The sequence below is a fragment of the Vipera berus genome, assembly GCF_964194415.1.
Source record: "Vipera berus genome assembly, chromosome: 1".
In the NCBI taxonomy this organism is placed as follows: domain Eukaryota; kingdom Metazoa; phylum Chordata; class Lepidosauria; order Squamata; family Viperidae; genus Vipera; species Vipera berus.
The window spans coordinates 338505810-338533604 of NC_138202.1; the positions used below are offsets into that span (position 1 = coordinate 338505810).

The following is a 27795-nucleotide window of genomic DNA, read 5'->3' on the forward strand; positions in this document are numbered from 1 at the left end:
ACTGAGCCAAGAATGAAAGTGGGTTGAATATGAAAGAGAATGACCAGTGAAAGAAGTAAGTTGTGATAAAGAGAGAATGTATGAGGATCAAATTACAAAACAAATATATGAAAGAAAAATGAATGGATTTAGAGGAGAGGGAGGATAGAAAAAATAATTGATGAAATTGATGTGATACTGAAAAAAATGTGAAGAACAATATATGACAAGATACATGGGCCTGATGAGAAATAGAATGGTTTGCAAAGACAGAAATGTGTGATGCAGTGTACAGTAGAATAGTATTGATGTAAACTAATTTTCTCATGTTTCTTTTCTTTTTTTCCTGTCATGCCTAATTTCTTTGTCTCAGTATGTTTTAATCCTTTTTTATGTGCGTATTGTTGCTTTCCCCCAAAGGGGATAGTGTGATAGATATGTACGGTATGTAGTGTGTAAACTTTTTGTTTGGGGAGAAATAGAATGTAATTGACTTGAGAAAGCTAGTCTCTATTTTGTTAGAAGTAAAATCCTCAGGCATCCCCTGAATAATTTCTTCTGCCAAAAATATTTTATAGTTTTTATAGTCTTCCCCCCACCCCCAGAACTATGGCTCTGAAGGAGTTAAATTTCTCCTTCTCTGGACAGGCCTAACCATAATTTCAATTAGGAAACTGTAAGCATTGTAGACCAAGCCAAGTCTATAATAATAATAATGATGATGATGATGATGATGATGATGATGATGATGTTGGAAGGGACCTTGGAGGTCATCTAGTCCAACCCCCTGCTCAGGCAGAAAACCCTATACCATTTTGGACAAATGGCTGTCCAGTCTCTTCTTAAAAACTTCCAGTGTTGGAGCATTCACAGCTTCTGGAGGCAGGTTGTTCCACTGATTACCGTATATACTTGAGTATAAGCCGAATTTTTCAGCCCACTTTTTGGGCTGAAAAATTCCACTTCGGCTTATACTCCAGTCAACAAAAAAACTTACCGAGGACTTGTGCGCGGCCGAGGCTTTGGTGCTTCCGGGATCGCGCGCACCTCTCCCAAGCCACCGCCGTCCGGAGACCTGCCGACGTTTGGGGAGGTTTGGGGAGGTGCGCGCCTCCCCAAACCTCCCCAAACGTCGGCAGGTCTCCGGACCTCCGCGCCCTGCCTGCCTGCTTCTTTCCGCAGCGGAAAGAAGCAGGCAGGCAGGGCGCGGAGGTCCGGAGACCTGCCGACGTTTGGGGAGGTTTGGGGAGGCGCGCACCTCCCCAAACCTCGCCAAACGTCGGCAGGTCTCCGGACCTCCGCGCCCTGCCTGCCTGCTTCTTTCCGCAGCGGAAAGAAGCAGGCAGGGCGCGGAGGTCCGGAGACCTGCCGACGTTTGGGGAGTGCCCAAACCTCGCCAAACGTCGGCAGGTCTCCGGACCTCCGCGCCCTGCCTGCCTGCTTCTTTCCGCAGCGGAAAGAAGCAGGCAGGCAGGGCGCGGAGGTCCGGAGACCTGCCGACGTTTGGGGAGGTGCCCAAACCTCCCCAAACGTCGGCAGGTCTCCGGACGGCGGCGGCTTGGGAGAGGTGCGCGCGATCCTGGAAGCACCGAAGCCTCGGCTGCGCGCAAGTCCTCGGTAAGCTCCGGGCGGTCACTTGCTTTGCGTCTCCTGAGGGAAGGGGGGGCGACTGGAGCGGGCGTGTTTCCTCACCTGCTGGGCGCCGCGATTTGCCCGGGGAACGCGCGGGCCCCGAATGGCAGCGTGGAGCGAGCAAGCGGACAGCCAGGGCTTCCCCGAGAGCCGCGGCCACACAGGGTATTCCTGTGTATTCAGGCTTGCAAAATGGCGGATCGAGCCTCTGCTGGCGGCAGAGGCTTGCAGAGCGCGGATCCAGCCTCTGCCGGCGGCGGAGGCTTGCAGAACGGCGGATCGGCTTATACTCGAGTCAATAACTTTTTCCAGTTTTTGGGGGTGAAATTGGGGGTCTCGGCTTATACTCGAGTCGGCTTATACTCAAGTATATACGGTAATTGCTCTAACTGTCAGGTAGTTTCTCCTTAGTTCTAGGTTGCTTCTCTCCTTGATTAGTTTACATCCATTGCTTCTTGTCCTGCCTTTGGGCGCTTTAGAGAATAGCTTGAGTCCCTCCTCTTTGTGGCAGCCCCTGAGATATTGGAACACTGCTATCATGTCCCCCCTCGTCCTTCTCTTCATTAAACTAGACATACCCAATTCCAGCAGCCGTTCCTTATATGTTTTAGTCTCCAGTCCGCTAATCATCTTTGTTGCTCTTCTCTGTACTCTTTCTAGAGTCTCAACATCTTTTTTACATTGTGGTGACCAAAACTGGATGCAGTATTCCAAGTGTGGCCTTACCAAGGCATTGTAAAGTGGTATTAATACTTCACATGATCTTGATTCTATCCCTCTGTTAATGCAGCCTAGCACTGTGTTGATTTTTTTGGCAGCTGCAGCACACTGCTGGCTCATATTTAAGTGATTGTCCACTAGGACTCCGAGATCCCTCTCACAGTTACTACTATTGAGCAAGGTGCCCCCTATACTATACCTGTACATTTGGTTTTTCTTGCCTAAATGTAGAACCTTACTTTTTTCACCACTGAATTTCATTTAGTTAGATAGCACCCAGTGTTCAAGTCTGACCAGAGCCTCCTGTATCTTAAGCCTGTCTTCTGGAGTGTTGGCTGTTCGTGCCAGCTTGGTGTCGTCTGCAAATTTGATGAGTTCCCCATTTATCCCTTCATCCAAATCGTTGATGAAGATGTTGAAGAGCACTGGGCCCAGAACAGAGCCCTGGGGCACCCCACTACATACTTCCCTACATGTATTTTTCTATCTCATCAAGTAGAAGGTTGTGATCTACTTTATCAAATGGCTTACTGAAATCCAAGTAAATTATATCCACAGCATTCCTCTGGTCCACTAGTTTTGTCACTTGGTCGAAGAATGCAATAAGATTTGTCTGGCATGATCTGTTTTTGACAAACCCCTGTTGGCTTTTAGTAATGACTTTGTTTGCCTCTAGGTGCTTGCTGATTCGTTGTTTGATTATCTTTTCCAGAATCTTCCCAGGTATTGACCTCAGGCTGATAGGTCTATAATTTCCTGGATCCATTTTTTTTCTTTTTTGAAGATGGGAACTACATCAGCTCTTTTCCAATCCTCTGGTAGTTCCCCAGTGCTCCAGGATCTTTGAAAAATATAGGTCAGTGGTTCTGAGATCACATCTGCCAGTTCCTTGAGAACCTTGGGGTGCAATCCATCTGGTCCTGCTGATTTAAACTCGTCTAGACTGGACAGATGCTCACTTACCATTTTATTGCCTATCTTAACTTGTGTTTCTATTCTGTTTTTTATGGCACTATTTTTGATAGGTTGGTCTGTTTTTTCCCTTTGTGTAAAGACAGATGCAAAAAACGAGTTAAATAGTTCTGCTTTCTCCCTGTTGCTTGTCACCTTCTTGCCACTTTCATCCACTAATGGACCAATCATTTCCTTAACTTTTTTCTTGTTTTTTACATGTTGAAAGAAGCTTTTTTTGTTATTGTTGACTTTGGTCGCAAGCCTTAGTTCATTTTGAGCCTTAGCTTTCCTCACTTCATCTTTGCAGGCTCGGGATATTTGCTGATATTCTGACTTAGTTATGTGCCCCTCTTTCCACTTTCTATACTTATCCTTTTTATCTTTCAATTTGTCAGAGAGTTCTTTATGCAGCCACGCTGGTTTCTTTTGAGAGGTGTTATTTTTCCTCTTTGTTGGTATTGTGTTAGACTGGGCTTTTATTATCTCACTTTTCAAAATTTCCCAAGCTTCTTGAGTTGTTTTCCCCTTGAGGATTCTCATCCATGGAATCCTTCTCAAGCCCTCTCTAAGTTTATTGAAATTAGCTCTCCTAAAGTCCAGGACTCTAGTTTGACTGTGTTCTATTGCTTGTGCTTCCATAATGTTGAATTCCAATATTGCGTGATCACTTCCTCCCAAGGTTCCTGTGGTTTCAACACCTTCTATCATTTCATCTCTGTTAGTGAGAATTAGATCCAAAATGGCTAATCCCCTAGTTCCCTTCTCTACTTTTTGGGTAACAAAGTTGTCTGCTAGATTTGTCAGGAATCTGTTTGATCTTCCACTTGGTGCGGAGTTTGTCTCCCAGTTGATGTCAGGGTAGTTAAAGTCCCCCATTAGTATTGTGATGTGCTTCCTACATCCCTTAGTTAGCTGACTAGCAAAAAGTTCATCTATTTCCTCTGTTTGGTTGGGTGGCCTATAGTATACACCTATGGCAATGTCATTTCCCCCCCCCTTTTATATTGACCCAAGGGCATTCAAGTTTACAGTTTTCATTATTGTTGTGCTCTATTTCTGTAGAGATGTAGTTATTCCTTACATAGAGGGCAACTCTACCTCCTCTTTTATTTGGTCTGTTTCTTTTAAATAATTTAAATCCCTCTAGCTGTGTGTTCCATTTGTGGGTTTCATCCCACCATGTTTCCGTAATGGCAACAATATCATATCTGCCCTCACTAACCTGAATTTCTAGAGAAACCTTAGAGAATTCCTGGAAGCCTGAAACTCACCAAAAACAGGCTTATAGAAGTAAACAACATCTGTATGCCATTCGAAAGAGACAATCAAAAAAGCCAAAAAGGAAACAAAAGGACCAAAATAGCAATGAACACCTAGATGAGCAAAGATTGACATAGATTAAGATTAACACTAAATTAACAATCAAGAAATAAATAGTATCCTAATCAAGGAATCACCAGTTCAGACAAACAAGCTAATAGTAAACAACAGCCCAATCAAGGAACCACCAAGATCACTCCCAAAGTCTGATACGTGAACATGTTGGAAGATATGAGATATTCAGGAGACCAGTGGGATTTTTAGAAGCATATAGTTAAGCCTTGTGAGAAGAGAGATTCTGGTTTAAAAGGGATTGGGCAAGTTGGTATCCTACACATATTTTGAGCAACAGTCCCTTTAATTTCTGTCTATTGATTATACAGACTGAGGTTTGAAACTATCCAAAGGGTACCTAATGGATTACTCCAAGTGGATCTATCTTGACCTGATCTTCAGGGCTGTTTGTATTATTGAAGCATGGAATACAGCAATTTTGTAAATACACTTCCTCAGTGAATGAATGAATCAACAGCAGATGGCTCCTCTTGATTTGACTTCTCTTTGGTGTATTTTATACACAATGAATGGCAGTGTGCTTGATAAACAGAAAGGCTTTGTTTAGGAACTTTTGATGTAAATACCTTCATTTCAGAATTTTCCTTCCCTTGGTTATTCTAGAAGAAAAGAAGGGATTCTTACAGAACCTCTATACACTATGCTTTACACTGTTGAGGATTTGAAGGAGGGCAGCCTTGTACTTGGGCCTCATGCAGGTTTTCTAAATTGGAACAAAACCAGCTTTGTAATGGGTCTTGAGGAGCCATAATTAGTTTCAGACCAGATGATTTGCTCCAGATAGATCACATCCTTGTCCACAAAAATGTTCAGGCTTCTGTCTGATTTCAGGGAGCAGTAGAAGCAGTCAACTACTATTTATCACCTGTGACAGGTTTAATGGGGGGAAATAAACTTCAGCTTTATCTAAACAAAAAAAATATTTTTGATGGGTGAGTAATCTGACTCAGGTATGGTTATGCAGCCTGTCATGGATGAGGCTGCAGTCCTATTGGAAGATTATGTTAACAATTTGGGAATGCAAATTGGTTCTCCTGGGTGACAAAAAAGCAAAGCTTTTTTGAAGCTTTTGTTGGGCCTCTATTAATAACTAATAAATCCAGATCTTACCTCCCTATATGCCTTAGTTACTTCCAGGGTAGAACATAGAATAATAGAGTTGGGAGGGACCTTGGAGGTCTTCTAGTGGTCCAAGCCCTAAATTACTATGATCATACTACAGCATGTGAGAATGGCCTTCTCCTTACAAGCTTTCAAAAACTCCCACAAATGCAAATAATTACAGGATACTGTCTAGGGCTAGGCACATAAACCTGACTATCTCACAACTGTTTTGTTGACTGTAAATTTGCTTCACTTTTTTCCATGCTGAACTCAAATGGTTGGCATTAACATGTAAAACTTTCCTTATGTATGGTCAACTCTAGACAACTCAAAGGAGGTCTTTCTTCTCATAAACTTCTCCTGTCATTATCCAGTTCTCTACTTCTTGTCTTGCAACTTAGGCTACATTCATGTGATACTTTTATCCAAGTCAGATTAAAAATGTAAGCATTTGTACAACATGTGCTTAATTGCTAGTAACTTCGATTAACTCCTTTGGGAGAATGTGTATGTGAACCAGTCTTAGAATTTGGGATACACCCAGCCTGTTTGGTTATTTGGCAGTGCAATATATTCTGCAAATCCAGAAAATGTTTTAATTCAGTAAGCAGATTCAGTATGATGGGTGAATGCAGACACTATGAATTATAGTGGGCAACTCCTGTCAGTCGGTGTTAAATGGTTGGCAAAATGATTATTTGAAATTTCCTTTGGATTAATATTTTTCTGATTTGTTTTAATTTTTTTCTTTTTCAACTTTAGTCTCTAAAAATTATTGCTAATACTGCTTGCATAAGTTACGGTATTTCTCTTACTATTAGAACAATGCTTATGTAAATGAGTTTTAAATGTGTTAACGTACCTGAATTCTTCTGGAAATAAGATGGGATGTAAAGTATTTAAAATGAACAAATAGGTGAGGGGGTTATTGTTTGTAATTGCATACCATTTTACAAGGGGGTGATGGCTCAGTGGTTAAAGACACTGAGCTTGTCACATGGAAAGTTGACAGTCCAGGTTCAAGACCTGGGTGCCGTGCGATGAAGGGAGCAGCCATTGTTTGCCCCAGCTCCTGCCCACCTAGCAGTTGGAAGGCATGCAAATGTGAGAATTTGCCACTTCGGTGGGAAGGTAACAGCTTTCCGTGCCCCTCGGCATATAGTCATGCTGGCCATATGACCACAGAAATGCCTTTGGACAATGCTGTGGCTCCCTCAGCTAAGAAATGGAGATGAGCACCGCCTGTAGAGTCTGAATCGACTGGACAGGGAAAATCTTTACCATTTTACTGGAGTCTATAAGTAGTGATTATATGTTTTCAACTTGCTTGGATTTGTCCTGAAGATAGTGGGACATGTAGCCCATGCCATCCATTTGCCTAAATTCAACACCTTCCCATTTAAAGTGTACATTCCAGGCAGTAGCAATTGAATTCTCTCTGTATTTTGTAGCAATTGAACTCCTTATAAACATTTGGACCTGCTTAACTAGCAAATTGTTTCAGTGCTTGGAGTCTGACCTTTTGTATAGTCATTGCATCAATAATCCAAACCCTTTAGGGATAGACAATTTGCATCTGCAAATAAGCACACAACAAGTGCTAGTGAGTCTTAGTTGCTGAAGGCTGCTATGCAGTCCAGTCCCCTGAGTAAGTCATTAGTTAAGCTAGATGGCAACTGTTCTTAGCTCTGCTAAGAAATGGGGGACAGTCAAGTCTAGGTAAGAAAGGAGGGATGATAAATAATATGTGAGGTTATATTGTGAGTGGGAAGCAATTGTTGGTAACAACTAGGGCAGTAATTTAGTATCAGGTGATTAGCAAGGAAAGTGCTGTGTCATTCAAAAATGGCACATATAAATGTTCACTATTCACATGGAATATCTACCCTTTAGCTATTATCATCGTGCTCTGCCTAGAATTTGATATACTGGTGGAATATAAGTACTGGAAATAAAAGAGATGTATCAAACTATAGACCTCCTTGATTTCTATAGGCAGGCATATTATATGAGGAATATGTCCTTGCAAAGCTCTCTGAAAAACCTGGGTATTTTATATTTAGGCTGATTTTGCTTTCTGTTAATTGTCAATGCAGTAATCCTGCCTCTGCTTTGAATCTAGGCCATCACTGAAATTACATGGTTGTTTTTTCTCCTCTTTTACAGAGGAGGTGGCTGAAGGGAAGAATGCCATTCTTTTGGAGATGAGCCAGTGGAATTCCAATGACTTGGTGGAGCAGATCGAGACGATTGGAAAACTGGATGAAAATCAAGGTACAAGCTTGGTTTAACCTGTGTCTGAATAAATGCGTGCTATCTGGTTTTTATTATGTAGGGCGGCACAATTTGGGACTGAAATATAGCAATCCTGTCTGCAGCCTATGGTCAGATAGCTTACATCACTTGGCAAGGATATATTTGATGGCCTTCTGAAAAGGATAGGACAATCTTACAGAGAAAAAAATTCAGCCATGGACTACCCTCTCTTCCATGTAACTACTAACAGGCTTCCATTCTGAGGAACCAGTCCATATGCACACTAGGAGAAGAAAGGCTAGCTCTTGCATGCCTTTCCACTTATTTTCACTGAGACTTCATATTCATGTATATATTAGATTATATTGCCAATGGGCATTGCTTGCCCTAAGGCTGAAGAAAACTTTGTGAGAAGGAAGGGGATCGACTTACACTTCTGATTTAAATGAGGTTTAGAGACAGATTGGACAAATATAGAGAAACTCACTTTGTCAAATATGGAGAAACTCTGTTATTCTTTATTCTGTTATTTTGATTTACTAAAAGAATTCTGCAAGTACATGTGATGAGTACACAGCTTATAAGACATAGGCAACAGCAAGGAAAATCACAAGTGTAAGAGTACACCTAAATGCAGATAATAAGATCCAGATGCGATTTTGCTCTGTATTTGACACCTTCAGACTGGCTGGGAAAGATTGAAGCAGTGATAGAGGAAGAAGCAAGGAAGCACCGGGCAGCTGTTTGAGAGGGCAAGATATAAATTAGGAGGTAGGCATAAAGTACTGCAAAACAATAATAATGTTTCTACAGTATTGTTTTACTTTGTTGCTTGCCACACAAAAAAATTAAACAAACTGAAGTAATGAATAAATAAATAATAGAGTCCTTAAGAATCCTCATTATCTTCAAACTTATTGGTGCTGATTGGTTCTGGTCCATCCTCATTTTGGCTAGTTCAGATTAGAGCTCCCTCCCTTTGTCCATTTTAGGATTGGCTCCTCCAAACAGTGTTTTCATTTTTGGACCTCTGTGATTGTTAAAAAAGGATGACCCACTTTCGCATTCCAAGTGTCAATCAATGCCCTCTTGATCTGACCCTAGTAGGTCCCTTACTTATATTAGCTAGGTTTCTTATATCCAGGAGTTAGTATTACCAATATTTATTTATTTATTTAATTAATTAAATTTTTATACCACCCTATTCCCGAAGGACTCAGGGTGGTTTATAGGGCAACACAAAATACAATATAAAAATAGTATAAAATTAAAATAGATTAAATTAATTAATCCCAACAATTAAAACAATATTAAAAGCTAAAAACCCTTCAGTCCAGGCCTGATAGATCAAAAAACCAGGTTTTCAGGTCCCGGCGAAATGAACGCAGATCAGGGGCGGTCCGAAGTTCCACCGGTAAATCATTCCAAAGGGCAGGCGCGCCCACAGAGAATGCCCTCCCCCTGGGGATCACCCGCCGGCACTCCTTAACCGCCGGCACCCTGAGAAGGCCCTCCCTGTGGGAGCACACAGGACGATGGGAAGTTGATGCCGGCAGCAGGTGTACCCTTAGATAATCCGGACCCAAGCCATTTAGAGCTTTATAGGTCATTACCAGCACCTTGAATCTCAATATATTTATGTTCACAAGAAGGATACAAATATAAATAGAACACATTTTAGTTGGATTCTTTTCTCTAAAACCACTGGGATGATAATAACACTCAACCAGTGTTGATTGCTATGATATAGTATTCAGCAGAGATAATTCAAAGCTAATAAATCCAAGTTTTAATCTAGTACCAGAGGAAAAAATATGCATCAAATAGCATTTAAGTACACTCAACATTTGTGGACAAAGAAAAATCAAATAGTGTGACGATATAAATATTGTAGCAATATAAAGCAGTATGTATCAAATACAACCGGGTTTATCTGGTGAAACTGTTGGCTTTGTTATGCAGAGCAGTTAGAAACTAAATCATATTTGCAAAGCTTAGCTGGAAACAAAAGTTGTACTCATTGTTGTGATTCAGGGTCAGCCTGTGGGTTCGGCAGTTGGGTCGGACAACTCAGAGGAGGAGGGGGGTTTCATCATTTTAGTTATTTAAAAATATGAGTTTAGAAAAAGAATTTGACAAAAAATATCCAGGATGTTGTTGTTGTTGTTAGCTGCGAAGTGGTGTCCGACCCATCGCGACCCTATGTACAATGTTCCTCCAGGCCTTCCTGTCCTCTACCATCTTCTGGAGTCCATTTAAGCTCACGCCTAATGCTTCAGTGACTCCATCCAGCCACCTCATTCTCTGTCGTCCCCTTCTTCTCTTGCCCTCAACCTTTCCCAGCATTAGGCTCTTCTCCAGTGAGTCCTTCCTTCTCATTAGGTGGCCAAAGTATTTGAGTTTTAGCTTCAGGATCTGGCCTTCTAAAGAGCAGTCAGGGTTGATCTCTAGGACTGACCGGTTTGATCGCCTTGCAGTCCAAGGGGCTCGCAGGAGTCTTCTCCAGCACCATAGTTCAAAGGCCTCAATTCTTTGGCGCTCAGTCTTTTTTATGGTCCAACTTTCACTGCCATACATTGCAACTGGGAAGACCATAGCCTTGACTATACGCACTTTTGTTGACAGGGTGATGTCTCTGCTTTTTAGTGTGCGGTCTAGATTTGCCATGGCTTTCCTCCCGAGGAACAAGCGTCTTTTAATTTCTTGGCTACAGTCCCCATCTGCAGTAATCTTGGAGCCCAGGAAAATAAAATCTGTCACTATCTCCATTTCTTCCCCATCTATTTGCCAGGAATTGAGAGGGCCGGATGCCATGATCTTGGTTTTCTTAATGTTAAGTTTCAACCCAAGTTTTGCACTCTCCTTCTTCACCCGCAACAAGAGGCTCTTTAGTTCTTCTTCACTTTCTGCCATTAGAGTGGTATCATCTTCATCTTCGGGCTCAAGGTAGGGGCAGGGGAGTGGCGGTAATTATGAGGGAGACCTTGTGTCCGCAGGAGGCCACCGTTCTTCAGATAGTTGGGTGTGAGTCTCTCCTCCTGAGATGTGGTCCTAGGGCGCAGTTGGGCTTGCTGCTGGTGTACCTTTCGCCTAGTCGTGCAGCAGCAGCCCTGCCTAAGCTTCTCGATATCCTCTCGGGGCTGGTGATTGAGTTCCCCAAACTTATGGTTTTGGGTGACTTCAATCTACCATCCCTGGGAGGATCTTCTGAGTTAGCTCAGGAGTTGATGGCTTCCATGACGGCCATGGACCTGACGCAAGTAATTCATGGACCAACTCATGTGGGAGGCCACACCCTTGATTTGGTTTTTCTATCCGGACAGTGGTTAGATGATCTTGGTGGGGGCTTCCCAATTGTTATGCCCCTGTCATGGACCAATCATCATCTCCTGCGGCTGGTCTTCTGCTTTGCCACTCCTCGCCGTGGGTGTGTTGAACCAACTAGATGGTTCCGCCCCAGGGGCTTAATGGACCCTGATAGGTTCCAGGCAGCACTGGGGTCCCCACCTGCCTCCTTTGCTCACAGCTCGGCAGATGCCTTGGTGGAAGCCTGGGAAAGGGCCGCCACGGAGGCACTTGACCGAGTTGTACCCTTGCGGCCCCTGACCCGGTGCAGATCCCAGCGGGCTCCATGGTTCTCCGCGGAGCTCCGGGAGATGAAGTGTCGGAGACGGGGCCTAGAGAGCTGTTGGAGCTCCAGCCGATCTGACTCCGACCGATTGCGACTAAGAACCTATATTAGGTCTTATCTCGCGGCGATAAGGGCGGCGAGGTCTAATCACTTCGCTACACTTATCGCGTCCGCAGATAATCACCCGGCCGCCCTGTTTAGGGTGACCCGCTCCCTCCTTAATCAGGAGGTGAGGGAGGAACCCTTGCAGGGACGTGCCGAGGAGTTTAGTCAACATCTGTCGGACAAAATCGCTCGGATTCGGACCGGTTTGGACTCCGACTGGGCAGAGTCTGACGATCAGGACACGGGTGGTCTTGTCAATGTTATCTGGGAGGAGTTCGATCCTGTGACTCCGGAGGAAGTGGACAGGATTATGGGGAGGGTGAGCTCCACCACGTGTTTATTGGACCCGTGCCCTTCCTGGCTGGTTTATGCGGCCCAGGAGGGGACACGAGGCTGGTTCCAGGCGGTTATATCTGCATCTTTGAGTGAGGGTAGTTTCCCCGCCGTCTTGAAGGAGGCAGTGGTGAGACCTCTCCTCAAGAAGCCTGCCTTGGACCCAGCTGTGTTAAATAACTTTCGTCCGGTCTCCAACCTTCGCTTTCTTGCGAAGGTTGTTGAGAGCGTGGTGGCGCATCAGCTCCCTCTGGTTCTGGATGAAGCGGATTATCTAGACCCGTACCAATTGGGCTTCAGGCCTGGGTACAGCACGGAGACGGCATTGGTCGCTCTGGTGAATGATCTCTGGAGGGCTCGGGACAGGGGATATTCCTCCGTCCTAGTCCTATCACACCTCTCAGCGGCTTTCGATACCATCGACCATGGTATCCTGCTGCGGCGCCTCAGGGGATTGGGAGTGGGAGGCACGGTTCTTCAGTGGTTCTCCTCCTATCTCCTGGGACATTCACAGTCGGTGTTGGCAGGGGGGCAGAGGTCGACCTCGAGGCCTTTCACTTGTGGAGTTCCTCAGGGGTCGGTCCTCTCGCCTCTCCTGTTCAACATCTATATGAAACTGCTGGGTGAGATCATTCGTGGCTTTTTATTTCGACCCCAAACCACCCCAGTGATGCCCTCGACGTGATGTCCCGTTGCCTGGAGGCGGGTCTGGATGGGGAAGAACAGGCTTCGACTCAACCCTGACAAGACTGAGTGGCTGTGCATACCGGCATCTCGGGATATTCAGAATATTCCATCTCTTTCTATGGGGGGGGTGAGTTATTACCCCCCGTAGATAGGGCTCGAAACTTGGGAGTCCTCCTAGATTCACAGCTTTCTTTAGAAGACCATATAGTAACTGTGACTAGGGGGGCCTTCGCCCAGGTTCGCCTGGTGCGCCAGTTTTATTTATTTATTTTAATTCCATTTCCAGTTGCGGCCCTATCTAGACCGGGATGCCTTACGTACGGTCACTCATGCACTCGTGACCTCTCGTTTAGACTACTGCAATGCTCTCTACATGGGGCTGCCCTTGAAGACCACTTGGAGGCTCCAACTGGTACAGAATGCAGCTGCGAGAGTTGTGTTGGGAGTTTCCCGATACTCCCATGTTACACCTCTGCTCTGCGAGCTGCATTGGCTCCCAGTTGTCTTCCGGGTGAGATTCAAGGTGCTGGTAATGACCTACAAAGCTCTACATGGCAAGGGTCCGGAATACCTTAGGGAGCACCTGCGGCCGGTATCAACTTCCCTCCGCCCAGTGCGTTCCCACAGAGAGGGCCTCCTCAGGGTGCCACCAGTCAAAGAATGTTGACTGGTGGCCCCCAGGGGGAGGGCATTCTCTGTGGGCGCGCCGGATCTGTGGAACCGTCTTCCGGTTGAGCTCCAGATGGCGCCTGACCCTCGCTCCTTCCGGCGCGATCTAAAGATTTATCTGTTCGAACAAGCCGGCCTGGCCTGATGGGTGATGGGCTTGGGTTTTACTGTTTTTTTTAATGTATTTTAACTTATTGCTGTTGTTGGGCATCTTGTTTAATTTCTTTTAATATTTGTATTCTTGTTTTTTAACATGTATTGCCCTGTTCACCGCCCTGAGTCCTTCGGGAGAAGGGCGGTATACAAATAAAATTAATAATAATAATAATAATAATAATAATAATTAATAATAATAATAATAATAATAATAATAATAATAATAATAATAATAATAATAATAATAATAATAATAATAATAATATCTTAGGTTGTTGATATTTCTTCCGGCAATCTTAATTCCAACTTTTGATTCCTCTAGCCCTGCCTTTCTCATGATGTGCTCTACATATAAGTTAAATAGGCAGGGCAACAGTATACAGCCTTGCCGAACTCCTTTCCCAATTTTGAACCAATCAGTGGTTCCGTGTCCAGTTCTCACTGTTGCTTCTTGGCCCACATATAGGTTTCTCAAGAGACAAATAAGATGGTCTGGTACTCCCATCTCTTTAACAACTTGCCACAGTTTGTTATGATCCACACAATCAAAGGCTTTAGAATAATCAATGAAGCAGAAGTAGATGTTTTTCTGGAACTCTCTAGCTTTCTCCATGATCCAGCCTATGTTGGCAATTTGATTTCTAGTTCCTCTGCCTCTTCGAAATCCTGCCTGTACTTCTGGTAGTTCTCGATCCACATACTGCTGGAGTCTAGCTTGAGGATTTTAAGCATTACTTTACTAGCATGAGAAATGAGTGCAATGGTGCGATAGTTTGAACATTCTTTGGCACTGTCTTTCTTTGGAATTGGAATGTAAACTGATCTTTTCTAATCCTGTGGCCATTGTTGAGTTTTCCAAATTTGCTGACAAATTGAGTGTAGCACTTTTACTGCATCGTCTTTTAAGATTTTGAATAGCTCAGCTGGAATACTGTCACCTCCACTAGCTTTGTTGTTGCTCAACTTTTCTAAGGCCCACTTCACTTCACATTCTAGGATGTCTGGCTCGAGGTCAGTGACCACCTCATTGTGATTATCAGGGATGTTAAGCTCATTCTTGTATAGTTCTTCTGTGTAATTTTGCCACCTCTTCTTAATCTCTTCTGCCTCTGTTAGGTCCCTGCCATTTTGGTCCTTTATCATGCCCATTTTTGCATGTAACATTCCCTTCATCTCTCCAATTTTCTTGAAAAGATCTCTGGTCCTCCCTATTCTATTGTTTTCTTCTATTTCTTTGCACTGTTCATTTAAGAAGGCATTCTTATCTCTTCTAGCTATTCTCTGGAATTCTGCATTCAATTGGGCGTATCTTTCTTTTTGTCCCTTGCCTTTCGCTTCCCTCCTTTCCTCAGCTATTTGCAAAGCTTCCTCAGACAGCCATTTTGCTTTCTTGCATTTCTTTTTCTTTGGGATGGTTTTGGTTGCTACCTGTTGTACAATGTTGCGAACCTCTGACCATAGTTCTTCAGGCACTCTGTCTATCAGATCTAATTCCTTAAATCTATTTGTCACCTCTACTGTATATTCAACAGGGATATGATTTAATTCATACCTGAGTGGCCTAGTGCTTTTCCCTACTTTCTTTAGTTTAAGCCTAAACTTTGCAATGAGAAGCTCATGGTCTGAGCCACAGTCAGCTCCTGGTCTTGTTTTTACTGACTGTATAGAGCTTCTCCATCTTTGGCTGCAGAGCACATAGTCAATCTGATTTCTGTGTTGACCGTCTGGTGATGTCCATGTGTAGAGCCATCTCTTGGGTTGTTGGAAAAGTGTTTGCTATCACCATCGTATTCTCTTGACAAAATTCTATCAACCTGTGCCCTGCTTCATTTTGTACTACAAGGCCAAACTTGCCTGTTATTCCGGTTATCTTTTGGCTTCCTACTTTAGCATTCCAATCCCCCATGAGGATAAGGACATTTTTTGGTGTTAGTTCTATAAGGTGCTGTATGGCTTCATAGAACCAGTCAATTTCATCCTCTTCAGCATTGGTGTTTGGGGCATACTGTAGACTTAGACTACTGTGATATTGAATGGTTTGCCTTGGATTCGAACTGAGATCATTCTGTCATTTTGAGGATTGTATCCCAGTATTGCTTTTCCTACTCTTTTATTGACTATGAAGGCTACTCCATTTCTTCTGAGAGATTCTTGCCCGCAGTAGTATACCTGATGGTCATCTGAATTAAATTCACCCATTCCTGTCCATTTTAGTTCGCTGATACCTAAGATGTCGATGTTTAGTCTTGTCATCTCTTGTTTGACCACGTCCAGCTTTCTTTGATTCATGGATCTTACATTCCAGGTTCCTATGGAGTAAAAAATCTTTACAGCATTGGACTTTCCTTTCACCACCAGACACATCCACAGCTGAGTGTCCTTTCAGCTTTGGCCCAGTCACTTCATTCTTTTTGGCGCTACTAGTACTAGCCCTCTGCTCTTCCCCAGTAGCATATTGGACGCCTTCCGACCTGAGGGGCTCATCTTCCAGCGTCATATCATTTTGCCTTTTGGTACTGTCCATAGGGTTTTCATGGCAAAGATACTGGAGTGGGTTGCCATTTCCTTCTCCAGTGGATCACGTTTTGTCAGAACTCTGCTATGACCTTTCCGTCTTGAGTGGCTCTGCACGGCATAGCTCATAGCTTCATTGAATTATGCAAGCCCCTTCGCCACGACAAGGTAGTAATCCATGAAGGGGGGCAGTAATCCATGAAGGGGATCCAGGATAGTAGGAATACAAATTTTTGTTTGAATTGACATATATTAAAACTATTTACTTTTTAAAATTGTTCCACTTTTCAACTTTCAAATTTTTCAATCTCTGTAAATCTGTAGAAATGTGTACAAATTGGTTGGGGAAGGTTTTAAGAAAATGTTGAGGAATGATACCAAATAGTATTTTGTCTTCTAAGATGCTTCTTTAGTGTTCCTTCAAAGCATCTGGCTAACCCAGCCTCTTACTTGTTCACCGTACTTTTTCCAGCATTTCTTTCTGTTCTTGAAATGGAAGGCAGAACTGTGTCCTTCCTTAATGGATTTTTATTCATTCTCAACGGTGACCATTTCTATTAAATCTATTTGAAGTAGCTATGGGTAGGATGAGGAAAGACTCAGTTGGCTTGTGCAATTGTTTACACACACACACACACACACACACACACACACACACACACACGCACACAGAGATTAAATTGTTGGAGGAATGAACTTACCTGCTGAAGTTATATTAGGTAAATGTTATTACTAGGTTTATAAATAGACTGGTATATATTACCATAATTGGTAATTTTATAATATAAAATATAATTTCTTTAATTAAACAAAACTACAAAGAAAAAGAAAGTAAGAAAAATGCAAAACTTTTGAATATTTTTACAGAAATTGGGGAAAACACTGAACAATCTTTGTTTAGGAATCTTGCCTTTAGTTTTTCCTAAACTGAAGCAATATGACAAATTAAATCAGTTCTTCTAAACAGCTACGTTTACTATTGCAAAGCACTAGGAAACTAAACTGCATCCTTCTGTGGTTCAATGGTGCTTAAAAATTTGGGAAATTGCATTGGTTAAAAGATTCACATAATTCAATTGCTATGAAAACACCCACAATTAGATTTATTTAAATACACTGTTTTCGAGCTAAATTAATCTTCATTCCTACAAATTATCCTTGCCTGTAGAAAGGTTCTGGATAAAATGTTTATTTATGAGTCTGTATTTTTTTACTTTTTTGTTTATCATTTGATTTCTAATTTATTAGTTTTTGTCTTGGTGATTTATTTAATTGGTTTTTTAAAAGTTGATATTCTGTGCACAAATAGATGTTTTATATATATTTTTCTACACCACTGATAAGCTGAGTGATGCAGCGGCCACATACCCAAACAGTGTTCCAAACACAGCAAAATAGATAATTAGTGGGTGGGGTTTGAGGGAGTATAACATGTTTTACAGCTGCTCTTGACAGTGATATGAAGTGATATGCCTTGTGATATGCCTTGTGTTCCCTGCTAATTTATGTCAATCAACAGCCAGTGATTCAGTGGGAGTTGAGAAAGATGCTGTCTGCATTCTGAGCATCTCTTCTCTTGACAGTGAGTAGGAAAATGCATTTAATCTGGCAGTGAGCTGAACCATTCTATGGGAAATGAATAGTCGGTTCTAAAAGGGGATTTTACATCTGATTTCTCCAAGGAATTGTGTAATTTCAGTGTATGTTCCATGGGACATTAAAAAATATTTTAAATTGATTTTTAACATTCTGTGTCTCATAAATCTTGTGTTATATTTGATTTATCAAAGTTCAACTGGAATTGACAGAATTGGTTCTTCCTTGCAGGTAATGGCAATATGTTAAAATACAGTCAGCTGCAGTTTTATTGATCTGCTTGTGACCCATAAATTTTCCTTTCCAGTTTTCTGTGTCCATAAGAGTCAGTTTGGTGCAGTGTTAAGGCACCAGAGTAAAAACTAGGAGATTGTGAATTATAGTTCTGCCTTGGGCATTCAACCAGCTGGGTGATCTTGAGCCAGTCACTTTCTCATCCATAGGAAAAAGGCAAGGGCAAACCACTTGTGAGAATCTTGACAAAAAACTGCAGAGACTTGCCCAGTCAGTTGCCAGGAATGAAGGCTTAAAGCTGGGGTGTCAAACTGCCGGCCCACAGGCCAGGTGCATCATAGCAAAACCGCACCCACCCCATTGACGGCAATGACAAAAAAGTCACGATACGTCGCGACACGTCATGTGATGTTGCAAGTTTGACACCCCTGTCTTAAAGTATTATTTGAAAATGGAGTTACTTTAGTAGAGAAACTCTGCTTGCTAGCTACAAATTCTGGAAAGAAAGATAATAGGAAGAGCAGAGGGGAAAGATTAATAAAGGTACTTAAACCTTTGAAGATTGTAGCATATTTTAGGGGCAAAAATACTTTGTTAAAAGTAATAACATATGTTTAAGTTTAAGTTTAAGTTTTATTGCATTTTTATACCGCCCTTCTCCCGAAGGACTCAGGGCGGTGAACAGGGCATATAAATAGAAATACAAAAGTTAAAAAAGGATTAAATTATTGCCCGATTAAAACAGTCAAAATATAAAAAACATTAAAACCCTAACATTCCCCCATCAGGCCAGGCCAGCTTGTTCGAATAAATGGGTCTTTAACCCGCACCGGAAGGAGCAAAGATCCGGTGCCATCCGGAGCTCAACCGGCAGTTGATTCCATAAAGCCGGGGCGCCCACAGAGAAAGCCCTCCCCCTGGGGGCCACCAGCCGGCATTCTCTGACTGGAGGCACCCTGAGGAGGCCCTCTCTGTGGGAACGCACAGGGCGGAGGGGAGTCGACGCCGGCAGCAGGTGGTCCCCGAGGTATTCTGGACCCATGCCATGTAAGGACTTAAAAACCATCACCAAGACCTTGAACCTCACCCGGAAGACAACTGGTAACCAATGCAGCTCGCGGAGCAAAGGTGTAACATGGGAGTACCGGGAAACTCCCAAGACAACTCTCGCGGCCACATTCTGTACCAGTTGGAGCCTCCGAGTGGTCTTCAAGGGAAGCCCCATGTAAAGAGCATTGCAGTAGTCCAGACGAGAGGTCACGAGCGCATGAGTGACCGTACACAGGGCATCTTCTAGAGTAAGCCGTGAATCTAGGAGGACTCCCAAGTTGCGAGCCCTATCCACGGGGGTAAAAACTCACGCCCCATAGAAAGAGATGGAACATTTTGAATGTCCCGGGATGCCGGAATGTACAGCCACTCAGTCTTGTCAGGGTTGAGCTGAAGTCTGTTCCTCCCCATCCAGACCTGAACCGCCTCCAGGCAACGGGACATCACAGCGAGGGCATCACTGGGGTGGTTTGGGATCGAAATAAAAAGTTGGGTATCATCGGCATATTGATGATACCCAACTCCAAAACCACGAATGATCTCACCCAGCGGTTTCATGTAGATGTTGAACAGGAGAGGCGAGAGGACCGACCCCTGAGGAACTCCACAAACGAGAGACCTAGGGGTCGACCTCTGCCCCCCTGCCAACACCGACTGCGAGCGTCCCAGGAGATAGGAGGAGAACCACCGAAGAACTGTGCCTCCCACTCCCAATCCCCTGAGACGCCGCAGCAGGATACCATGGTCGATGGTATCGAAAGCCGCCGAGAGGTCTAATAGGACTAGGACAGAGGAACATCCCCTGTCCCGGGCCCTCCAGAGATCATTCACCAGAGCGACCAATGCCGTCTCCGTGCTGTACCCGGGCCTGAAACCCAATTGGTACGGGTCTAGATAATCCGCTTCATCCAGGACCAGAGGGAGCTGATGCGCCACCACACTCTCAACAACCTTCGCAAGAAAGCGAAGGTTGGAGACTGGACGAAAGTTGTTTAACACAGCTGGGTCCAAGGCAGGCTTCTTGAGGAGGGGTCTCACCACCGCCTCCTTCAAGACGGTGGGGAAATTACCCTCACTCAAAGAAGCAGATATAACTGCCTGGAACCAGCCTCGTGTCCTCTCCCTAGCTGCATAAGCCAGCCAAGAAGGGCACGGGTCCAATAAACATGTGGTGGAGCTCAACCTCCCCATAATCCTGTCCACTTCCTCAGGGGTCACAGAATCAAACTCCTCCCAGATAACATTGACAAGACCGCCCGTGTCCTGATCGTCGGACTCTGCCCAGCTGGAGTCCAAACCAGTCTGAATCCGAGCGATTTTATCCGACAGATGTTGACCAAACTCCTCGGCACGACCCTGCAAGGGATCCTCCCTCACCTCCTGATTAAGGAGGGAGCGAGTCACTCTAAACAGGGCGGCCGGGCGATTATCTGCGGACGCGATGAGGGCAGAGAAGTAATTACACCTCGCCGCCCTCATCGCTGCGAGATAAGACCTAATATAGGTTCTTAGTCGCAACCGGTCAGATTCGGATCGGCTGGATCTCCAACAGCTCTCTAGGCCCCATTTCCGACGCTTCATCTCCCGGAGCTCCGCGGAAAACCATGGAGCTCGCTGGGATCTGCACCGGGTCAGGGGCCGCAAGGGTACAACTCGGTCAAGTGCCTCAGTGGCTGCCCTTTCCCAGGCTTCCACTAAGGCATCCGCCGAGTTGTGAGCAACGGAGGCAGGTGGGGATCCCAGCGCTGCCTGGAACCCATCAGGGCCCATTAAGCGCCTGGGGCGGTACCATCTAGTTGGTTCCGCATCCCCCCGGCGGGGGGTGGCAAGACGGAAGACCAGCCGCAGGAAGTAATGATCGGTCCATGACAGGGGCATAATAAATGGAGAGCCCCCACCAAGATCATCAAACCACCGTCCAGATAAAAAACCAGGTCAAGGGTGTGGCCTCATGAGTTGGTTCAGAAATTACCTGCGTCAGGTCCATGGCCGTCATGGAAGCCATGAACTCCCGAGCTAACTCAGTTGACCCTCCCAGGGATGGTAGATTGAAGTCACCCAGAACTATAAGTTTGGGGAACTCAATCACCAACCCAGAGAGGACATCGAGTAGCTCAGGCAGGGCTGCCGCTGTGCGACTAGGCGAAACGTACACCAGCAGCAAGCCCAACTGCGCCCCCAGACCAAACCTCAAAAAGAGAGACTCACACCCGACTATCTGAGGAACGGTGGTCTCCCGCGGACATAAGGTCTCCCTAATAGCTACCGCCACTCCCCCGCCCCTACCTTGAGCCCGAGGCCGGTGTAGCACTCGGAAACCTGGTGGGCAAAGATCAACCAAAGGGACCCCACCCTCTGGACCCAACCAGGTCTCGGTGATACAAGCCAGGTCCGCATGCTCACTGTCAAACCCACGTCTTCGCTGGATCAACAAGCACACAGGAAAAACCACGACGAAGTACGGATGACTGGAAAGAGTACCTTTAATAGCAGGATCTCTAAACCTTAATAAAGTCAGCGTTGAGAGCCACACGCTCCAACGCGCCTTTTATCCCATGCTAGGTAGCAGCCCCACCCTTAGGCCCCACCCTCTCCGCTATTTACAAGCGGTGAGGTGCTCCGACCCTCTGTTTCTTCCCCGAGGTTCCGGGAGCGAGGATGTGCAGCCTCCTGAGCTCCGGCTGGTGTATCTGAATGCCAGGTCCGTGATTAATAAAGCTCCCCTTGTGCGGGATTTGGCCTGCGTAAATATTCCACCCCCCTACTCCATTAACCCACGCCCAGCTCCCTTTACCGGCACCGTGATTCCCAGCGTGGAAAAAGACACAAGCCCACCCCCCTCCTAAAGTCCCGGTTGTGCTCCCCTCCACCACAGCAACCCCCTGCGCCACACCCATGGCCCCTTGGCGGTCCCCAAAGTCCGGGCACAACTGAATAGCGCCCTGTTTCGTCGCAGGTGTGCATGCCGCTACAACCGCCAGGTCTGCGAAGCAGCCACCCACACTCTCCAATCCGCCATCGGACCCGCAAAGTCCCGTGAGGCCCGTGCGACCGTCGGTGGCTGATTCTAGCTGCCGCTCAGCTGATCGCGCTGCGTGACCACCGGTAGACGTCCCCGGCTGCCCCTTAGCTGCTTGTGTCGGCGCGGAACCTCCGCAGCCGCTCGCAGTCTCCTTCAGCCGCCGATCAGCTGTCTGTGCCGACGCGGCCCCTCTGCGCCCGTCCACAATCTCCTCCGGCCGCCGATCAGCTGTTGATGCGGCCGCGGAACCTCTGCAGCCGCTCGCAGTCTCCTTCAGCCGCCGGTTAGCTGTTCGTGCCGGCGCGGAACCTCCGCAGCCGCTCGCAATCTCCTCCGGCCGCCGATCAGCTGCTGGTGCAGCCGCCAGTCCGGAGTTCGCCCGCCGAACAGCTGTAAGTGCGGCAGCGGGTCTGGCGTTCGCCCGCCGAACAGTTGGGGGGTGCGGGCGCGGCTGGGCCTTCGGTGCTGCACGGGCATTGTTGGAAGTGCTCCCCCGGTTCCCCCTGTAGTGTCGAGCCCGTAGGGCTTGACAGTCGGCCCCTCCTACCAAGGCTCCTCCTGGAAAGCAAGACATAGAAGTTATACATGCACCAAGGAGAGCAGTAGTTTCCCTTCGACTCCCTCCCGAGGGCTTACCAGGGTGCTTTTGGTGGAACGCCTTAACTAACCTAGGGGCCTGAACATTCGATTCCGCCACCCAGGATGCCTCAGTAACTGGGTATCCCTTCCAAAGCACTAGGTATTGCAGCCGCCCTCTCTGAATCCTAGAGTCCAGAATCTCCTGTATCTCATATTGTCCATCACCCACAGGCCCCGGCCCTACTGACTCCCCCCGGACAGGAACGGGGGCTGGTTTTAGCAAACTCCCGTGGAACACGGGATGCACCTTGCCCAGGAATTTAGGCAGCCGGAGGCGCACCGTGACCGGGTTGATGATGTGGGTGACCTGGAAGGGGCCTATGTACTTAGGGCCCAGCTTCTTGCTAGGTATTTGCAACCGCAAGTATTTCGTAGACAAGTACACCCAGTCCCCAACCCCTGGGGTGTAGAACGGTTGGCGCTTCTTGTCTGCTTGGGCCTTTACGATACTGGCTTGCTTGTTCAGGGCCTCTTTGGTCGCTGCCCATGCCTTTCTGATTTGTAGCATCCACTCCTGGGGTTGACAGGGGGATGGTGACCCCTGATCGCACTCGGGAACAGGAGGGAAATCGTAGCCAGACACCACTGTGTACGGTGGGAGACCAGTGCTACTGTGCACAGCATTGTTGTGGGCGATTTCCGCAAACGCCAGGAGGTCGGCCCAATCCGCCTGCTGGTACGAGACGTAACTGCGTAGATATTGCTCCACTGCCGTGTTGGCCCGTTCAGCAGCACCATTCGTGCAGGGATGGTACCCCGAGCTTAATCCCTGGGACGACCCGATGAACCGGAGGAACTCACGCCAAAACTTGGCGGTAAACTGCACTCCCCGGTCCGAGATAATGCGTTTAGGCGCCCCGTGTAAGCGGTACACGTGGGTTATAAACAGCCAGGCCAGACGCCGGGCCGAAGGCAAGCCCCTCAACGGGACAAAATGGGCCTGTTTGGAAAACAGGTCAACCACGGTCCAGATGACAGTGTACCCCCGGCTCTCTGGTAGGTCTACGATGAAATCCATCCCGATGTCCTGCCATGGCCGGCAGGGGTCCGCCACCGTCTGTAACAGCCCTGCTGGTTTCCCGGGCTGGGGTTTGGCCATAGCACAAGTGCGGCAACGCTGGACATACTCTTTGACCTGCCGCCTCATCCCGGGCCACCAGAATTGACGTCTAGCAAGGTGCAGGGTTTTCAGGAACCCGAGGTGTCCGGCCTGCTTGGCATCATGACACCTATACAGCACAGTGTCTCGCAGGGTTTCCGGCACATACATCTTACTCCCATACCAGGCCAGGTCGTCCCGTTGGGTTAGGAGCCGCGGGTGCTGCTGTAGCCAGCCATCTCCCTCCAGGGCTTTTTTCAGCCGCTGTACCAGGTCATCCGCAACCCTGTTCCGTACGGCCTGTACCATCTCTGGGCCGAGAGGAGGGATAAGAGCTTGCACCACCTCCTCCCGCTGATTGTCATACTGCGGAAGCCGCGAGAGGGCATCCGCCAGGAAATTCTTCCCCCCTGGGACGTATTTCAGGGTAAACCTGAACCGCCTGAAATACAGGGCCCACCGTACATGCTTAGGGGCCAACTTACGTGGGGATTGCAGGGCTTCTAAATTCCTATGGTCCGTCCATACTTCGAAGGGCTTTTCTGCCCCCTCTAAGAGATGCCGCCACGTCTCCAATGCCCACCGAACGGCGTAGGCCTCCTTTTCCCAGATAGCCCAGGCGCGTTCGGTGGTTGATAGCTTTTTGGACGCGTAAGCACAAGGTTGCAATGCGCCTTTACTGTTGTGCTGCAAAAGGACAGCTCCGACTGCCACGTCGCTAGCATCTACTTGCACAACGTATGGCGCTGCTGGGTCAGGGTGCAGAAGTATGGGCTCTCGGGTGAACAAACCTTTTAGGGTCTCGAAGGCCCGTTGACAGTCTATGGTCCACGTTACACGCAACCCTGGCCGTGGTTTTTCCGCCAACCTCTTGGTTTTTAGCAAGTCTGTTAACGGAAGAGCCACTGCAGCAAAAGATGGTATAAATTGGCGGTAAAAATTGGCAAACCCCAGGAAGCTCTGTAGCTGCCGTCTGGTCCCCGGGGCTTGCCACTGCCGTATAGCCTCTACTTTCTTTGGATCCATTGCAATCCCGGCCGCCGAGACCCGATAGCCTAAGTAGTCCAGTCGAGACGCGTGAAATTCACATTTTGATAATTTCACGTACAATCGTGCTTCTAGGAGTTTCCGCAGGACCTGGCGCACAAGGGCAACGTGTTGGTCCATTGTCTCCGTATATATAAGGATGTCGTCAAGATACACGAGCACCCCCCTGTATAAATGCTCATGCAAAACTTGATTTATTAGTTGCATGAACACGGCGGGGGCCCCCTGGAGTCCGAATGGCATTACACGAAATTGGTAGCTACCCAATGGGCAGTTAAACGTTGTTTTCCACTCGTCTCCTCTCTTGATACGCACCCGATAATAGGCTTCGCGTAAGTCCAAGCGGGTAAACACCCTCCCCTTAGCCAGGTGGGACAGCATGTCTTTCATTAAGGGCAGTGGATACAAATGTTCAACACACACTGCGTTGACCCCCCGGTAGTCCACACAAAGACGCAGGCCCCCGTCTTTCTTTTCCCTAAAAAGAACTGGTGCTGCCATCCGCGAGCGAGCTGGTTGTATGAACCCCCGTGCGAGGTTCTTGTCGATGTAATTCCGGAGTTCTGTCATCTCCCGTGGGGTCATGGCATACATCCGGGGCTTAGGAAGTTTGACCCCCGGCTCCAGCTCGATCGCGCAGTCCGTCGGTCGATGGGGAGGCAGGAGATCGCATTCTTGCTCACTGAACACCTCGAGGAATTCGGCGTACTCTGGCGGTACGTGTACTTCTGCCCCAGCCCTGCAACTCTCCTCCGGCTTCCCTAGCGGGCCAGACGGCCCTGGCTGCTCATGCTCAGGGGGTTGTGGCCCAATTCCTAGGCGGAGGTGTCGACAACCCCCCTCCCACCAGATGGTCGGGCCCCACCTGTCCAGCCACGTTAGCCCCAGAATCACCTCCTCCGTCGTGGAGGGCACCACGATGAACCGTAACCGTTCCCAGTGCTCCCCCATATCCAGCCGCACGGGTTCTGTGACATGGGTGATAGGTACCCCCCCCAGAAGAGACCCATCCACCTGCTGGAAGCGTATTGGATTCCTTAGCCGTACCACCCTAACACCCAGTTTAGCCACCACCTTCCGGCTAATAAGACACCTCGTGCTGCCCGAATCAATTAAAGCCTTAACCTCCACCACCTCCCCCATGGCGGGGTTTGTTAACGTAACCGGGACTGCAAATGGGCTAACCGAGGCACTTACCATGGGGTCCTCCTCTGGTCTATCCCCATGCCCGTACAACTCCACGTCCACATCGATAGCACTGTCCCCTTCCGTCTGGCCATTTCCTCCTGGTGTTGACTCCACAGCCTGCCGAGAAGCCCGGGAACGCTCTGCAAAGCGCCCGGGGGTTCTGCTCCTTGCCAGGGTTGCTGCCGCGACCACCCGGGATGCAGGTATTGGGCAGGCGGCCACGTGGTGCCCTGGCTGATCGCACCTGAAGCAACGCAGAACGGACCGTGGGGGCTGGACGGAAGGACCCAGCGACGAAGGCGACGGCTTCTGCACCTGGCCCTGCGCCCTTGGCGGGACCTGACGGGAGTCTCCTACGGCCCGCACACGGCGTTGACAACCCCGTAAGGCCACATCCAGTTCAACCGCGACCCGCAGCCAGTCTTGGAGCCTAGAAGGGATTCCCCGGACGATACAAGCCCGTAGGAGGTAATCATCCAGTCCGGCCCGGAATTGGTGAACCAGCATCCTCTCTGGCCAGGAACTGAGCCTGCCGGCCACTTCACGGAAGTCCTGCACATAGACTGTCGCCGGACGGCCGTTCTGCCGCAGGCCAACAATCTCAGCCTCCGCTCGATGCGTGCGCGTCACATCCTCGAATCGTGTACGCAGGGCTTCGAGGAAAAGGCCGACGTCCCCCAATTCACGGGCACGGTCGCCGTAGAGGTTCGCCACCCAAGCCGCTGCCTCCCCTTGTAATGCCGTAGTGACAGCCATCACCATCCCCCACTGGGATGTATATAAAGGACCATACTGGTCCAAATGGTGGATGGCTTGTCCGAGGAACAGGGCCAAACGATCAGGGTTGCCGTCAAAGGTTACGGGCAGCGGTGGTGGGCCCCAAACCGCAGGCCCTCCCCAAGGACCTTCCGGGCCTCCCAGTCTCTGTGCAACCCCTGGTTGTTGCCACCCCAGCACTCCTGCGGGTACAGCACCCCCCGGTCTTGTTCCACCAGGTCCTGGGGGCCCCAAGTCAGGAGCAGCCGCCGGTCCCGGCGGTGGAAGGCCTGGGACCTGCAGGGTACCAGGAGCCTGCGGGGCCCGGAAGCGGGGACTCGCCAAACGGAACCGGGTTTGGCTTCTGCGCTCCGGGTCGGTCCTGGTTTGTGTCCACCTACCGGTCTCCAGGTCGGTGTCACTAGGGGTCCACGGCCGAGGTTCTCCAAAATGGTCCCTCAGGACATCCATCGTGTAACTGCCAGGAGCCGTGGTGTAGCTCCACTCCTCTCCGCCTTCGTCGGTGGCACGCCGCTCTCTCCACTCCCAGAGGGACCCCTTCCCTCTAGACGGTTGGTTTTGTTCAGCCACTGGCTGACTCAAAACAGGGCTGAGCCACCATTCCCCAGGCTTCTCCTGGACAGCCGGTTCCGAGGCCTCAGCTCCCTTTGGCGCTGGTCCAAGGTCCCGGACCTTAGGCCGAACCACAGGTGGGGCCTCTGCCAATTCCCCCACCTCAAGGGGCACAGCAACCCCAGCTGGGTCCTCCCCTCCTGCCACAGGCACACCACCCTGGGTCCCCTCAGCCATGGAGGCAGGCAAAAATCAGAGCCCAACAGAAGGAGCGCTGTGCTAATTGAACGCTGACTTACTGTCAAACCCACGTCTTCGCCGGATCAACAAGCACACAGGAAAAACCACGACGAAGTACGGATGACTGGAAAGAGTACCTTTAATAGCAGGATCTCTAAACCTTAATAAAGTCAGCGTTGAGAGCCACACGCTCCAACGCGCCTTTTATCCCATGCT

General features: G+C 47.8%; 1 protein-coding gene across 1 annotated transcript in view; it reads left to right on the forward strand.

The window, feature by feature from the left end:
- The window catches only part of PITPNM3 (PITPNM family member 3), a 151192-nt gene that overhangs the window by 68624 nt on the left and 54773 nt on the right, over positions 1-27795 (forward strand). The window contains exon 3 of the mRNA XM_081346743.1: positions 7951-8058. Coding sequence (XP_081202869.1) covers positions 7951-8058 — 108 coding nt within the window. The remainder of the gene's footprint in view (positions 1-7950; positions 8059-27795) is intronic.